At 35.8% G+C, this 17,369-nt stretch overlaps 1 protein-coding gene across 7 annotated transcripts; it reads left to right on the top strand.

Annotated features, from left to right (window-relative positions):
* The first annotated feature begins 7,003 nt into the window (after nucleotides 1-7,003).
* On the top strand, nucleotides 7,004-16,389 carry LOC117101347 (methyltransferase-like protein 27). 7 transcript variants are annotated; one of them, XM_033241315.1, is made up of 6 exons: nucleotides 7,004-7,132; nucleotides 9,097-9,250; nucleotides 10,144-10,266; nucleotides 12,777-12,912; nucleotides 14,858-14,950; nucleotides 15,150-16,389. In XM_033241315.1, exons 2-6 carry the CDS (start codon nucleotides 9,098-9,100, stop codon nucleotides 15,335-15,337), a joined length of 693 nt encoding a protein of 230 aa, XP_033097206.1. In that variant the 5' UTR covers nucleotides 7,004-7,132; nucleotide 9,097; the 3' UTR covers nucleotides 15,338-16,389. The 7 variants fall into 7 exon arrangements, with proteins under 7 accessions (XP_033097206.1, XP_033097207.1, XP_033097210.1 ...); XM_033241316.1 differs by having other exon boundaries at nucleotides 7,118-7,241; XM_033241319.1 differs by lacking the exon at nucleotides 7,004-7,132 and adding an exon at nucleotides 7,249-7,385.
* The last annotated feature ends 980 nt before the right edge of the window (nucleotides 16,390-17,369 follow it).

Consider the following 17,369-nt stretch of genomic DNA (forward strand, 5'->3'; position numbering starts at 1 on the left):
AAGGCAGGTTTGTTGATGGTGGATAATGAATGTATTGTACTCGTTGATGACATCGCGAAATAACAACAAACAACAACGTCTGTCTCTTATACATGTCGATTTTCCGATGTCGTCCCAGCGTTGGTAAGCCGTCGTAATTATTCAGTCTGACTACGGACGTTGGTACAACGTCACGATTTGTTACTGGCCCGACGTCGGCGGCACACTACTAAAAAGATGGTTGGGTAGGCCTACTACCGTTGGCCCAACGTTGGCTAGAGGTTGTAAATATTAGATGTGATTGTAGACGTTGTCTCAACGTCACAGTACGCTGTTGGCCCGACGTCGGTAGACGTTTGAAATGGTGGTTGGTTAAAACCGTTGGCCCGACGTTGGTTAGAGGTTGTAAATATTAGGATGTGCTAACAGACGTTGTCGCAACGTTAGAATACTTTGTTGGCCCGACGTCGGTAAACGTTAGTGAAGGTTGGTTACAACCGTTGGGCCACGTTGGTTAGAGGTTGTAAATATTAGATGTAATTAAAGATGTTGTCGCAACGTCATAGTATTTTGTTGGCCCCACGTCGGTAAACGTTTGAAATAGACGTTGGCCACAGGTTGTAAATATCAAATGTGATACAGACCTTGTCTCAACGTCACAGAACGCTGTTGGCTCGACGTCGGTAAACGTTTGGAATGGAGGTTGTTACAACCGTTGGTCTGACGTTGGTTAGAGGTTGTAAATATTAGGATGAGATTATAGACGTTGTCCCAACGTCACAGTACTTTGTTGGCCCGACGTCGGTAAACGTTAGTGGAGGTTGGTGACAACAGTTGGGCCGACGTTGGTTAGAAGTTGTAAATTTCAAACGTTTACCGACGTCGGGCCAAAAGAGTACTGTGATGTTGCGACAACGTCTATAATCATACAAAATATTTACAACCTCTAAGAAACGTCGGCCCAACGGTGGTACCCAACATCTATTTCAAACGTTTACAGATGTCGGGCCAACAAGGTACTTTGACGTTGCGACGTCTATAATTATATATATTATGGAGGTTGGTTACAACCGTTTGGCCGACGTTGGTAAGAAGTTCTAATAAATAATAGGATGTGATTATAGACGTTGTCCCAACATCACGGTACTTTGTTGGCCCGACGTCGTTAAACGTTAGTGGAGGTTGGTGACAACAGTTGGGCCGACGTTGGTTATAGGTTGTAATTTCAAACGTTTACCAATGTCGGGCCAAAAAAAAAAAAAAAAAAAAAATTGGTTCGTGTGGGAATCGAACACACAACCACCAGGTTTGCTATTCATTATCCACCATCAACTAAGCTGCCTTTAAAAAAATGGTTCGTGTGGGAATCGAACACACAATCACCAGGTTTTACTATTAATTTATCCACCATCAACTAATCTGCCTTAAAAAAAAATGGTTTGTGTGGGAATTGAACACACAACCACCAGGTTTCCCGTAACATGATTAGTCATTTTTTTTCTAATTTGCATAATGAATTTTTCAAACATTTTTGTCTATTTAAAAAATAGTGCGTAAGTTATGGAGATGGTAACAATCAAAAATCGATTATAAATTTAATTCTACATTTTTAGACAAAAAAATTAACCCTCTTGGCCCACGGCCCATTTTTGACACCAGGACCATGCGTAATATTAACCTGCAGATTATATATACAAAGAATTTTTTCTAGTAGGATCAGAGTTGACTAACTGGTACTTGGTGTGGTACTAGGTTTATCGCATTTATGGTTTAGGGGCCGCGGTTTACCTCCCTCCGTTTAGTCATGCTGGATCAGGAGTAGTGAACTCGGCGATCGTGGGTTCGATTCCCACACGGGGCAAGTTTTTTTTAAATTTTTTTATTCATTTTTTTTAAGGTCGTGGGTTCGATTCCCACACGAGCCAGTTTTTTTATTTATTTTTTTTAAGGCAGTTTAGTCGATGGTGCAGTTTAGTTGATTGTGGATAATGAATAGCAAACATGGAGGTTGTGTGTTCGATTCCCACACGAACCAATTTTTTTTTCTTTAAGGCAGTTTAGTTGATGGTGGATAATGAATGTATTGTACTCGTTGATAACGTCGCGAAATAACAACAAACAACAACGTGTCATGTCCCGAGCCTAGGCCGTCATGGAAGCTCACTGGCTCCTGTGTAATTCATGTTGAGCCAACTGCAGACGAAAAGGTTACAATCTTTTCAGAGATAAGCTGGAAGAAAGTTTTAGACAGTGCCCATCAAATTCGTATATGAAGATGTGTGTTACCCACATCTTTAAATTTGCACAAGTAATTAAAATTGTTTATTGAGCAGATAAATCACACTGATAAACAATTGTACTACATTCGGCTGATGCATGTCTACGCCCCGGTCTACGCATGTCCGGCAGGGGGTACAAACCAAGGGGTCGTTTAGAGCCGGGGAATAAAAATCCCCAGTAGGGGTAAAGAGTACTTGTTTTATAGCTTAGTATGGCCAATGGCGTATCTAGTATTGTAATAGGGGTGCTGATGGGGTGGGGCCATCTCAGTGGCGTATCTACATAACAATGATATAATAATAATAATAATAATAATAATAATAATAATAATAATAATAATATAAGGTGATTTTATGTGATTTTAAGTACTTGACCGTGATTTTGCACTCCCCCCCCAACCCCCGTGGATACGCCTGAGATGGCCCAGAATTGTGCTTTTAGACCACAATATTAGGGACCTATTTGCATAGGCAACTGGTCCGGCGACCTCGTCATGGCGTAGGACGCTGGGAGGGGGAACAATGGTGATGTTTGCAAACGCAGTTTAAATCACACATAAAAAGTTGGGAGAAATCAATGTAGTGACGCAAAATACAATTTTGAACACAATGCGTTGGACAGGACAGGCAAATAATACTAACAGGCCTCGTCCTGAAAAGACAAACCGATTCAGAGACGTATCCAAGGGGAACCGCGGCTCTCTCCTTTGGCGATTTATTTTGACTACATATAAAATGGTGATACGATAATTATGGTGAATTTTACTATAAAGGTGTCATTTCCGGCCATAGAGGTACTATTTCCTCAAGGGTTGACTTCTCTGTTTAAGTACCGCCCGGCCTGGGTCACCTTCTTTCGAATTCCTGGATCCGCTACTGATGAATTATTACTTATTATAATTGTTGTTAGGTCTACTAATATTATTGCAATTTCCACTTTATACCCTCAAAACAGTCCTAAAACGTCCAGAATGCGCTACCTCCCTGTGGTCTTCATCCCCTATACCCCACTGAAGGTCCTCGGCGTAGGAAAGGGGACAGTTCCGCCCAACCCACCCCCGCTGGGTACTACGTACCTCGCAAGACGGATCTCCCTCCCTTTGGAAAATCCTCATTACGTCCCTGAACCGATTATACTATGTTCAGATGTTGTAATTGGTTTTAACCGTTGATCTTTACGACGTGGGAAAATTATTTATAATTTCAATCATATTTGTTTAATATCCATTTAACAAACTTAATCGAATACGAATTATGGTAATAATAATCATTATTTTATTAGGCCTACTATACAGACACACACACACCTGTGTATAAGTATATGTAGGCTATGTATACACACACACACACACACACACACTATACACATCTAGATGTGTATAAGAGACAGGCGTAATATTATATATATATATATAATGAAATAAGTTGCTTCATAGGTAGATTCATAGATTCATAAATTAGAAATAAAACAATGTATGTATCTGCTTCAGAATAAAATATTTATACGAGTACTGCCGTACTATTATCAGTAGTGTTACTGTATTATATTCTTATTTTGATGTGTATGTTTATATACTCCGATGGCATTTTGCGTCAGGATAAATGATACGAAAAGATGTTTTCCCTACCTGACGTGATATAGTATTGAATGCTCAGTACATTCCCAAATAAAGTTGCGAAAAAAAACCTGAATCACTTGCGAAATTGTTTTTGCAAGTATTTAAAAATGTACTGAGCATTCAGTACATATACCGCGTCAGGTAGGGCAAACATATTTCGTAGGTTTATATACTTGTGCATTTACGTCAAGTGAAACACATTTTATTTCGTGTGAGTTTTTATGTTGGTGCATATACAATGTACGCGTGAGTGCAAACAAAGGCCGTAACAATGTATATAATTTTGTAGATAATAGCCTAATTATTATTTATTTTAGACATGTTCTGTTATAATAATAATAATAAAAAATGGTTCAAGTCTGTGGGCGTTCAACCATGCTCTTCTTTATAAAACTACTACAGTAAGACTAGTCGGTGTTGCATGATGCATGGTAGGCCTACTCGAGCCTTGGATATAAACTACACTATTATTCTTATTATTATTATTATTATTATTATTATTATTATTATTATTATTATTCTTATTCTTATTCTTATTCTTATTCTTATCATTATCATTATCATTATCATTATCATTATCATTATTATTATTATTATTATTATTATTATTATTATTATTATGATGATCTCGCCGTTCCATACTGGGACCAATTTTATTTCGCAATATGTTGACCTTAAAAGTCGCAATCTATATCGAATATGCATTATATACAAAGGGGGGGGGGATCTCAAATATCATAGTGATATTAAGGCGGGAGATATCCAGTGCGACCACTCGGTGATGAAAAGTGGCACAATTTAGGAATGCAGGCTCGACACAACCAGTGCCTCCAGCCCGGCCCGGTCTCTCAAAAATTGGGGAATACTGTGATTAGAAAACTATTTGTTGATACCTTCAGCCCCTACTTTGGCTGAACGTCGACTATATTTGCGCAAGATTTTTTTTTAACAAAACCAATGTTCTAATCATAGATTAAACCATTTCTAGCGGTCAAAAAACTTTATTTTGAATGCTAGGCTTTTTAAAGGATGGTAATGAATAACCTTTAACCAACAAGACGTTATTTTCGTCATTTCTTTAGATTATTATATGACGTATACAATATAACAGAAATTCTGCAATAATAAAAATAATGTTTAATAATAATAGTAATAATAAGGATTATTGGTAATATTAATAGTAATGGTGGGAATAATGATGGTTATAATGATTATAATTGTTATTATTGTTTTTTTTATTGTGATTGTTATGATGATTATTAATTATTATACAAATAATGAATGTTTATGAGTGCAATGGGAAGAATATTTTCATGAGTTGAAAAATTGACTGTTCCATTCAACGAGGCGAAGCCGAATTGAATGGAGCAGTGGTTAATCTTTCAACGAATACAACACATTCATTATTTGTTTTATAACACACCTAAACAGATCATTGTCATTTGATCATCTTCCATGACCTACTCGGGGAATATGCCAGGCCCTTCCTGGCCCCGGACCAACATTTCACCCCACCCTTGGGCCCGCGAATACATCTGCTCGAGTCAGTTCGGCCTAGCCATTGAAAAAGCCTATCCTGGACCTATCCTCCGCGCAAAACCTGGCCCTAGGCCTATGCTATAGGCCCCTGGTTCTTAATAAACGGCCCGCGGCAACATTTTATACCAAAGTCCTAGTTGCGAGATAACATTCAAAACATTCTATGTATTTTCTCGGCTAGATCCCCAAAAAATCATGATTCAGTTGCAAGATTAAATATTCAAGAGACGCGTATATATTACTATATAATGTAAATCATGAAATATATAGGCTTAAGTTACATGTGCATATATACACATCACGATACATCAAGACGTCCAGCACCCAAACTTTAATGCATGTGACTGTCTAAAAGACTACCGTACTCAATTTCCCGACACGAGAAACACTGCACTGCCGTTTTAAAATAGCAGGAGTTGGAAATGGGAGTTGTTATTCTTGATGATGACATAATTAATGTTGAAATATTGAATCCCGACACGATGGCGTGCATTTCGATACTTGGAGTATGTATTATATCTTATCGGAGTTGTTATAATAACAACTTACTGGAAGTAGTTACATTTTGGGAGTTTATATTGTCGGCTAATACTGATAACAATATTCAGACGCATCTAACCTAAAATGAGGGCCCTAATTGAGCAAAATTATGGATCAATTGTAGACTATATGTTTTATGCGATGCGATTGAAAGCAAGTTAGATGCCGATCACAACGGATAAATAAGTTGAGTTATGTTTTGTTTAACGGCCCATCTACATCATTGACGACAGCGGGTTTTCCGCTTAACAAATCACGCGAAAACGGGTTACTGAAGCTTGACTAAGATTTTATGCATAATTCCACCCATTTTAGCATTTTAGATAAGAATAATTCTGAAAATATACAACCTGGTCTTTTCTTCGATTCCTTGGTCAGCTTAATTCTAATACGTATTAATCACGATATGGCAATTTTTACGGAATGGATTAGCGGCCGACCGGGTTCATGGTTGTCCTTGGTAGGGTGTAGGCCTATGTTTAGGTAGGATATTGAAGTAAGGCGATTACCCTTACTGTACTGCATGAGTACATCTTCAAGGGTCACGAACCGTCCAAATTTGGCGATTCCTCAAGTAGCCTCTTTTGGATGGTTTTGTAATCACACTGAATCCAAGCTCGTTTATACATACCTCCATGGTTTATACAACACTCTAAACTTTGCCGTCCTGATAAGGCGTGTAATGGCGTGTAGTATAAACGGGTTGTTTGATCAGGTGGAATTTATACGACAAATGAAAGACAAAATAATTACACAAAAAAGAAAAGTTCCTAGGCTTATCCGAAGTTAAATTATGGGCGAAAAAATGATACTTTCGTGAGTTATGACGAAAATAATACTAAAAAAAAATAATTGGTCGGGTGATTTTGTTTATGTATAGGGAGGGGTTATAAAAAATTATATATTATATAGAAAAATTATATAGTATATAAAAATTATATATTATATAAAATATTATATAAAAATTATATATTATATAATATTATATAGCCTAAACATATAACGTAAAAACCCACGTCAATTTTTGCTAAATAATAAGGGAACACATGGCGCCTCATAGGGGACGATCAACAACTTATTTTTTTTTTTACGTGGCCAGGCGACATGGTAATACAATTTGATTCGGGTCAGTGGTTCGCTGGTCACGTTACAGATATAACACTCGAATTGCACAAGGTAAGATATAAACTATTTAGCACGAGTTGGTTATTTTTGTGCATGCACAAGGATTGATGTTGTGGTACAATTCTACTTATGTATACAAGTGACCGTGCGTAAGCATACGGTACGTGCTCATTTTTATTCAAAATACCGTAGCAGCGATGTAGTAGATCTATCAATAATTGTACTCAAGCCCGTATTCATGTTATGACACTTAACTGACCTACTATATTGAAGAGGCGATTGAGTCTACAGCAAGGACAGTTAGTAAGAGCCACAATAAAGGTAGAGCCAAAAACGGTAGGCCTAATTGGAAATACAGTAAGTAGTAAATGTGGCCACACCCACACCCGCGACATCTCTGGAGATAGGTAAAGCCATGGGCTCCAATTTTGGGAATGGTGAAATATGAAATAATGCATTACAATAGGCCCTAAGTGTTTCTCGTACCCGTGCTGTGTGGCTCATCATTACGTCACAACAAACGTCTATTTACTATTAGTATTACCTTATCTGGGCCCTCTCTTGACTATTCCGAAGATAACAGACCAGCGGGTCTAAAAACGACAGTGGCAAAGATTCCAGGGGGCTATGAGGGATTCCCCTTCCTCTTTGAGTTGAACGTTTTGGATCTGCGTGTGTCAATTCACAGAAACATAATCATATATTTTAATTAAACATTTTGTGTGATATCTATTGTTACATTTTAAATGTTCCCCAACATTCACTGCGTCAATTGAAGCTGTTTTCCTCTACAAAAAATATGGAATCTCCGCCAGTGAAAACATTACTGGCCTGCAATGTTTGTAGCTCCCGAGGTTCTGTTGTTTGCAGTACCACTACGCTTCTTTTTTTTTTTTTTTCATAAGAACCAGTAAAATTTTGCCCAGTCTCAGTGTTCTTATTTTTTGGCCGATTTCAAGCTCAACAATTTCTTATTTTGTTCTTATTTTACAAATTTTCAAACATACTTTAGAAAATTATTATTGTACAGCAGTATACACTGTACTGGAATGTAGGAAAATGGCCCTAGAAAAAACTGCCCCTGAGACATGGGCCCCAGAAAAAAGGCGTTGGTAAAAATGGCCCGAAATGATGGTACGGAAAGTACAGTACACCTACAGTACTGTTTTACAGTCACACCTACACATAAGGTACAAATATTTTTTTGCTTTTCTAGTTTTTTTTAAATAAAAATCTTATATGACATTTTTACCTCAGCCTCAATTTGTTCTTACTTTGTTCTTAATTTTTAAGCAATTTCAGCCTCATTGTTCTTATAAAAATGTGTTCTTATAAAAAAAAAGTGTACTACACACCAGAACCACTGGTTAAAAGGCTAGTCGACGAGCTATATGTAAGCACACAGCCATTAATAATAATATGAGGATGATCCGTACTATTACTACTGTAATACTAAGGCCATAGATAATTTAGACCTAAAATAAAATTTAGAAGGTTATGTTTTAATTTAATTTAGCTAGTATACAGAGAGTGACGGAGAATATCTTTTGACTTCATTCAGTAATTTTTGTTCAATGTATGAGCGAAGACTATGCGCATAGTAAAAAAGTGGAATAGTCGTAAATGTCATTTAATTGTTTGCGCTACTTTTATTTTATTTTCACTATACAGGTATATAGTTTCTGAGCATTACAATCGAACAAAACAAACAAAGAAATATAAGATGATAAAAAGCACCAGGAAGATAAGTAGTAGGCCTAACATGGGAATTGTCAAAAGTGTGAAACACTAACAAATGGCCCTCAAATACTGACATATACATACCCGCACAAATACAACGATAAAACAAGTTAAAATTATTGGTTAAACTAGGCCTACAAAGCTGCCCTCAGATGCCAGAAATATAAAGTTATAGCAGACAATTAATAGTTCAATCAACTGTAGACACCGTGAAGGTTAATATATAAAGTATATTTTATTGATTAAAGCTAACTTGTGTGTATTATAATTTTTAGAATGGCATCAGTGTCTGAACCGCCACCGTACGGGAAGTACAAGGATATCAATGCAGACGACACACCATCTAGGTTCAACAAGTGTATGTCCGATGATCTAAACATCCAAGAGCGTGTAGCACACTACGACGCATGGGCAAAAACTTACGATGAGGTGCACCTTGATATTCAAATACTTTTACTGACGATAGACATTTAAACCGATTCGTTCTATTATACTTTTCTTATTGTTCGTGGTTTATATAACATCATATATGCCTAGTCCTTTTAGTGGTGTATGTGTTGTTAAATACAAAAATAATGAAAATAAAATAGTACACTACTGTTGTATCATTTCCTTAAATGTAATATAGTTAATATTTTAAGTACGGATAAGAGTACATTGGTATAAATAAAAGAAAATAGCGTTTAAAAAAGAACGTCAACTGCTTTATATAAGACAATGAGCTAAGGTTTTATCTAGCATTTTTCGACCTTTTAAAAATCATAAGCAGTTATCCTGTGTACTTCTTCATTTTAACTTACTGAATGTTCCACTGATTAATCTCAGATAAGAAAGTAAAATGATACTACCAAGTAATAAAATGCATGCTATCGTGTTGAATTCAATGTTTCTCGATATTATCCCAACACGATGGCATGCATTTGAATACCTGGAGTATGTATTATACTTTCCTATTTGAAAATGACCCCATAATGGAGTCCTTTTTTGTGCTTTATTTTTCTTATAAGTAATTTTTTAATGTACTTTTCATCCCATTCTGTGAGTGATAAGTACCATCTTGAAATGATTATGTATTGATTGTAATATCGTCTTTCTTGTATATTCAACAAATAGTTCTGGTTTCCATAAAATCGCTACATTTAGGTCAACGTAACGCTCATAGGTCAATCGGATTGGGGACCTTCCGGTTCACGTTGAGTGAAAACAAACAGTTTAGCCACAATGTAGCGATTTCATGTTTAAAACCAGGTTTTAATATCATGAATATTAGTAATATGTAATTTGTATAATGGAATGGTGAATTTTTTCTTCTTTTTTGGAAGGACATGAAATCATACGGGTTTACAGGACCGGAAATAGCCGTTGAGTATTTAAAAAGATACTTTAAAAATACGAACGCAACTTTCCTTGACTGTGGTGCCGGCACGGGGCTTCTTGGTGTCTACGTACGTATTAAGGATTTCATTAGCGTTCATATAATTTAGTAACTCATATCTGAATAACTACTATTGTTAGTGTTAAGACAAGGAATTTTAAGGCCGTTTTGAAACCGAGTGTTTAATTTTGAGTAAAGGGAATTTAGTTTTCAGTAACATTTGTCACTGATACGTAGTTATAGGCAGTTGCTATTATTGCTACATCATTCCTAACCCAACTGCTTAGTCTAATAATTACACCTTTTGGTTAAGCATGTGCTTCTTGGTGTCTACGTACGTATTAAGGATTTCATTAGCGTTCATATAATTTAGTAACTCATATCTGAATAACTACTATTGTTAGTGTTAAGACAAGGAATTTTAAGGCCGTTTTGAAACCGAGTGTTTAATTTTTAGTAAAGGGAATTTAGTTTTCAGTAACATTTGTCACTGATACGTAGTTATAGGCAGTTGCTATTATTGCTACATCAGTCCTAACCCAACTGCTTAGTCTAATAATTACACCTTTTGGTTAAGCATGTGCAGTAATCTGTTTTCTTTACACACTGCTCTCCTTTCCCCTGACCTTTAGCCTGTTTCACATCGACATTAAATCAAGTTAACAGGATTTTTTAAGTTGATGTCAAAAAGTCAAAAAAGTAGTCCCCTAATAATAGGTGTCCCCCTGAATGAATTGACATAAGAATGAGTTATAGTTGAATTATAACTAATTTATAACAATAATTGGCAATGCAAAACATAATTTATTTAATTGTATGATATAAAGTTAAGAGAATCAAAACTACCGTACAAAAGTTGTACCGTATATGTTCCCGATATTCTTTCTTGGTTTGAGTGCAATGTTAATGACCAAATATTTATTATTATTATTTTTTTTTGTTGAGATGTTGAGTTTTCTATTTGATGCACAAGATTGAATATTAATAGATGTTAACAACTTATATGAAAATACACAAAACAAGAAATCTCCATGTTTAATAGTCAAAATTTAGAAGATTGAAAGTGTAACTTTAATAGGGGTGTCCTCTTGATAGGAGATGGCTGTAGTGTAAAAAGATACATTTCCTCTCGTTTCACGGAAAAGTCTCCCCTTAATAGGGTGTCACCTAATAGGAGTGTCAAAGTCACTTTCAAAGTAAGTAACTCCCAAATCTCAGAATCTCAGAAATAGTCCTGTTGTCACAGGATTTGAACCAAGGACCCTGGGATTGAAGGAAAGCATCTTAACCACTCACCTATACAACTCCACTCTATAATTTGACGTACGTGCATGTGATTTACACAGTGAGTGTGATATATCACCATACCCAGAGTATGAACAAATCACATGCATTTTTCACAAAACAAGTTCTCGTAATCTCGAAAGCTCCGATGAGGGCAGTATAATAGAGGCAGTAGATTATTTTAAAACAGGCGTTAATCATGGGAAAAATATCCTCCATGCTTAAATACTATACGCTGTGGCGTAAGTTATTAATATTATTTCGGGTTTTGGGCACGGGTTCATAATTGCCATTAATTATTACCACCAGGACACGTCATATGGCACGGTCGGTTAACGATATGTTGTAAGGAACTGAAACTCTGAGTACGAATCGCCGCGCCACGGTGTTTATTTATTTATTTGATATTTGAGAGCTGTTTGATAAAACATTTAGAAGAGCTAATAAGATAAAAATGTTTAAATAATTGGAATGTTCACTTGTACACAAGAATAATGTCTTAAAATTGAAAAAAAAAATGTCTTAAAATTGGGGAAAAATGAGTGCTAAGCCGTAATTTGAACTAACGATCTGTTCAATAGAACACATGGTTAACCGTCCGTCCATCTATAAGACGTGCTTTTTTTAATGATAATGGCAGTATGTGCTCAGTCCTTGGTATTGGTGGCGCACTTCGTAAAAAAAGATCTTTTAATTAATCAATCAGCCGAGTAGCTCATAATAAGAGAGATTTTTCAAATAGTTAGATTAAATAATTAAAACAAAAAATTAACAATTGAATACAAGACGCGATTCGAAATTCACGGCCTTTGATTCCTTAGAACCATCGCATAGAACTGTCGTATGGAAGGCACGATTAAACGACCGATCGCGCCATCCATACAACATGTATTTTAAAGTGGTAATGCCATTATACAGTCCTTCCTGAAACCCACTCAGCTGTGACAAAAGCACCGTCCATCAGCAAAAAAAGCACACAATCAGCAGGGTACCCCTAGAGCTCCTCATCGGAGCTAAAAGGTTTGTAGTCAATAAAGCATTACACAGATGCGCCTTCATACCGTTGTTGCAGACAGAGAAAGTCTGTGCAGACTTTCCTCCTATGACACGCGTCCCGTCTGTGAGAATTGTATAATTAGTTCTAGTACAAATAAGCTTTAAAAAAAATGTACGCAAACGATATTTACTGTGATGACATTTTATGAAGACACATAATCGCAGATCTTATTCCTGTTATGATTATCATACTAAAGTAATTTCATTTTACTTTAATCATATATTTTTTTTGTTATCCAGACGAAGGAACTAGGATACACAAATTTCCATGCTTTAGATGCATCCAGCGTAGCACTGGAAAAGGCAAAATCGCGTGAAGCATATACAAATTTCATTCAAGAATTTATTACAACAGGAAAGCTTAGCATAGAATCAGGTAAGAGATTCGGCACTATTTTCTACATATCAGCAAAGAGTATAGAATTGCAAGAGGTCCGAATGCCCTGATTTTGTATGCATACAATGAAACTTTTAGAAATGTACTACCGCGAGATAGGGGGCGTCCTATTAATAGTCGAATAGAGTACGAAACTCGAACATTCGTTCTATTGACGCAGCACGCGTTCGATACGAACGCGGTTTACGTTGGTTTGAAGGACGCCCTCTACTTCGTGGTAGTACTTCTGAGATAGAATTGCATTCCAATCGTGAGCTATTAAACGACTAGAGTTCTGACAAGATAGCTGAGAAATGCTGAGTTATGTGTAACATCCATAGAGCAATTAAACAACTAGAGTGCTGACAAGATGGCGAAGAAATGCAGAGTTGTGCATGTGTACCATCCAAGATGGCCGCCGAAAGAAAGCGCCACCTTCAGGCTTACTATACATATTATTACCATAAATAAGCCCTCTGACTGACTATTATTTCATTAATGATAATTAGTATTAATAATAACAAATTATTAAACTATCGTAGGCAAAAAGAGGCCAAGCATCTTATTCAAAAATTTAAAAAAATTAAAATCGTGTACATTACACCTATACACCGCAACGCTCGAGTTTCAAACATACGGGTAACTAGCCGTACTGAACTGTCTTTTTTAAATTGAGGGCGCCATTGAAAATGATAGTGCTTATGCAAAATTTGATTGGCTGAAGCTATGGCAGACATCTTGGATGGTACACACACACAGCTCTGCGTATATCGAACATCAAATACATTGCAGTTAGCGCTCTAGTATTCTTATTATATCGATATGGTACCATCCCAGATGGCCGTTGTAGTAAAGCGCCACATTCAGGCTTGGTATAAATATTATTACCATAATAAGAAGAATCATTCATAAAAGCGTGCCCAATATACGAAGAATCACTACAATCAAGTGGACATAACCACATCATGGAATATATACCACTCGAACATAACGGCGCAAACGCAACATAATTTGGTACAATCCTCCTTACAGTAAAAATGTCGCTACCAACATTTGGAAAACTTTCATAATTATTGTAAATAATATTTTCTAAAACATAACCCGGTGCACAAGGTTTTCAATAGCAACAATGTAAAGATCAGCTATACCTGCATGATAACAACACCCCTTATGACATCAAATGATCGATTATTGACAAAGCAAGGTCATATAGCAACAAAAGTAAAAGATGCAACCTATGTCTTACAGAAAATTACCACAGCATCACTTCTGACCCTACAACAACCCTCTCAAGATCCGAACTCATATCAACATAATGCCTCCATAAATCAAAGTTCTTGCTTAAAAACCATTAATAGTTGCAGTACACAGATATTTGTCCATATACAGGTTACCCTTATGCAAATTATCATAACCATTCTATATGTGCACGTTATGTAAATTACCTTTATGCTAATCATCAACTTTAAATCTATATATGCAGCAAACACCTTGTTCATACAGATCTGATGATTGTATGAAACTGCCAGTAGTCTCAAGCTACCCTCAAAACAGCCGTCGACATATTCATTCTTATATAATAATATACATGAATCTATGCCTCTGTATCTATTATTAAAAAGAAAGCCGATCCCAAAATAGGCCCGAAATATTCATTCTTAATTAGCGGACATATTCTATTCTAATTTCGGTCCGCCGATCATTTATTGTCAATGGATGGTTTTACCTCATAAATTCGCTCTTTTAGTATAAATCAAAATAATATTAGTTGAGTTACTGGAAGGTGTAAGTTTCAATTATTTTCAAAATATAGAATAAGACAACTTGTATAAGAGTAATACAACCTATTTACATTATCTAAATTTTAACATAAAAAGAAAAAAAGAAAATGTACAAAATATATCCAACAGCATTATTACTACAATTCATTGTAATAATTATGTAGGCGTATACGATGGTTTGGTGTGTTGTGGTTGTTTTGTTCCTGGTCACTTGGAACCAGATTGCGTTGAAGACTGGTGTCGCATCGTGAAACCAGGTTCGTCTTTTTTAATCTTTTAATGATCTGCATTTTGTAACAGTAAAAATAACAGCAATTGTGTGTGATATGTGATGGCTTTGTCCATATCGTTGATTTGTTCAAGATGAATAAAACAAATAACATTAATTAAATGTGAAAAAAATAAATATCCATTATAGAAATTATAGTAATTATAATCATTTATGTTTATATGTAGGTGGTATAGTTATAATTGTGATGAATCAGCGTTGGCTATCAAAAGAACCATCGTACAATGAAGGAAAACTTGAGGGCGCTTTTCAGAAACGAGTTGACGAAGGAAAGTGGGAGCTAATTGTTAGAGAACAGAGGGATGGTTACTTTGTCAACGATGTTGCAGAAGTGTTTGTTTTCAGAGTAAAATAAATGAATGCTTTATATCAGTTCCTTTGAATTAAAAATACCGGGACTAAAGCTAATTTTTATAAAATTGTAAACGGTTAATATAGTTTGATTTTTACAAAATTGTAAACGGTATTAATATAGTTTTGCAAGAGAGGAAAAGCTGCCAACTTAGATTTTCAGCTTGAAACACCCTTTTCACTATGTTGATGGGGTTCATAATGATGGAAAAAACTTCTTTTACTCACTTGTGAACACGTATCAGTAACTATGGTTTAAAATATTTATAAAATTCATTCATAGTATAAGTCAGTATATGAAACAACCTCGAAGAAAGTAGTGCAAGACATTCGGGTAATATATTATATTTCTATATTGCGGTATCTATTAAAAAACATAAAACAAGAAATTGTATAAACTGAATTAATTGTTGAGTATTAGTAAATAAAAAAATTAAAATAGTAAGTAGAAAAGTAAAATTCATTCATAGTATAAGTCAGTATATGAAACAACCTCGAAGAAAGTAGTGCAAGACATTCGGGTAATATATTATATTTCTATATTGCGGTATCTATTCAAAAACATAAAACAAGAAATTGTATAAACTGAATTAATTGTTGAGTATTAGTAAATAAAAAAATTAAAATAGTAAGTAGAAAAGTAAAATTTATGTAAACATTTTTTGAATAGTCATCCCAGAAAATATAAAATTATGTTTAGTCAAAAAGTCAAATTACAAAAATAAATAAATACGATTTCAGGTTGATATCAAAGGGTCGGGTACCGCCAGCCCACAGAATCGCGCTAAGTGGATATGGGATTTGTTTAAGTAGAGGGAATTATAAAACCGTTTAGTTTTACACCTGTACCGGTATTCTTTAAAAAATGGGAGTGTTACGAGTAATCATACTATGAGAGTTATTATCTCAGAACCATTTCTTCAAATTGTCGTTATGTGCACACTTGCAAGATAATTTTGGTGCATAGCAGGTATCTGCGGGCTGTCAATACCGTACCTCCAATCCAAGCTCAATCAGGGCAGAATCATGTGAATAAAAGCCATCAAAAGCCAAGAATGAATTTGCACGCCCTTTTTTGTATTTGGCCTTGCCCGGTTGGGGGAGTCCAAAATGCCAAACTGGGGCTACGTATGTATTCTAGAATGAGTCTTATATAAATTTGAAAGCTATGGTAAGGACGTGCTTATCGAAACCAGCTTGCTTAAGTAGCCTAAGAAGAAAACATTCTGATTGCCTTTTTTGACTATTGCACTAGTGTTCCTCCCATTAAGATCGTTATAAAAAACAATCCCGAGGAGTTTGACCTTATCAACAAAGGAAAGTAAGTTAGTTATCATTTTCTTCAAAGTTTGTTTTTATCCTGTCTTATGTCAAACTTATCCGTGCACCCTTTCAACTAAATTACTCTTATTCTCAGTGTTATACCACATACATTTCTATTAAAGCCTGAGGGTTGGTGTGGACTCTTCTGTCTGACCAATACCTAAATGCTTTCGCCGCCCCTATAACACAACTCAGCGAAGAAACAGATCCTCAATAGGCTATTCTAATTAATTATATTACATATAGTTTTTGCTTGACATAGATTGCGTACCACAAAGACGACCCGTATCTCTCGTTAAAACTCGACTCAGCAGCAATGCGTAGCAACGGCGGCTGAACGTGTTTTAAAGGAGGGGGAGAAGGTGGAGAGAGCATTTTATAAAGTAATAAATCACCATAGGGTGTCGGCAAGCTGGAAGGTCCAGATATTTGACGAAGTTTGATGAATTGTATTATTTATTTTATAGGGATCAAGTTTACTGTTATATGACTTCATAATTTGTTATATTTTCCGAACAAAGTCTAAGTCGAGATTGCATCCGCGGTCACAATAAATTATTCATCATGCAAAAAATATCCTTGATGTACTATTCCCTGACGAAATCATCTCTTTTCCCCCGCCGGATAAATATTACCCTTCTAGGAGCCGGAAAATGGTACTTCAACAGGAAGTCGAAATAGAGGGGGCTCAGGGAGAGAGACTTGTCCATAGA

The sequence above is a fragment of the Anneissia japonica genome, unplaced genomic scaffold, assembly GCF_011630105.1.
Source record: "Anneissia japonica isolate Jap-2015-1 unplaced genomic scaffold, ASM1163010v1 scaffold2293_len299155_cov175, whole genome shotgun sequence".
NCBI classification, from domain to species: domain Eukaryota; kingdom Metazoa; phylum Echinodermata; class Crinoidea; order Comatulida; family Comatulidae; genus Anneissia; species Anneissia japonica.

Coding starts and splice junctions, on each gene's coding strand:
- LOC117101347 (XM_033241315.1), top strand. CDS start 9,098: ATGGCATCAGTGTCTGAACCGCCACCGTACGGGAAGTACAAGGATATC. Junction 9,251..10,143: donor GGGCAAAAACTTACGATGAG/GTGCACCTTGAT, acceptor CTTTTTTGGAAG/GACATGAAATCATACGGGTT. Junction 14,951..15,149: donor GTGTCGCATCGTGAAACCAG/GTTCGTCTTTTT, acceptor GTTTATATGTAG/GTGGTATAGTTATAATTGTG.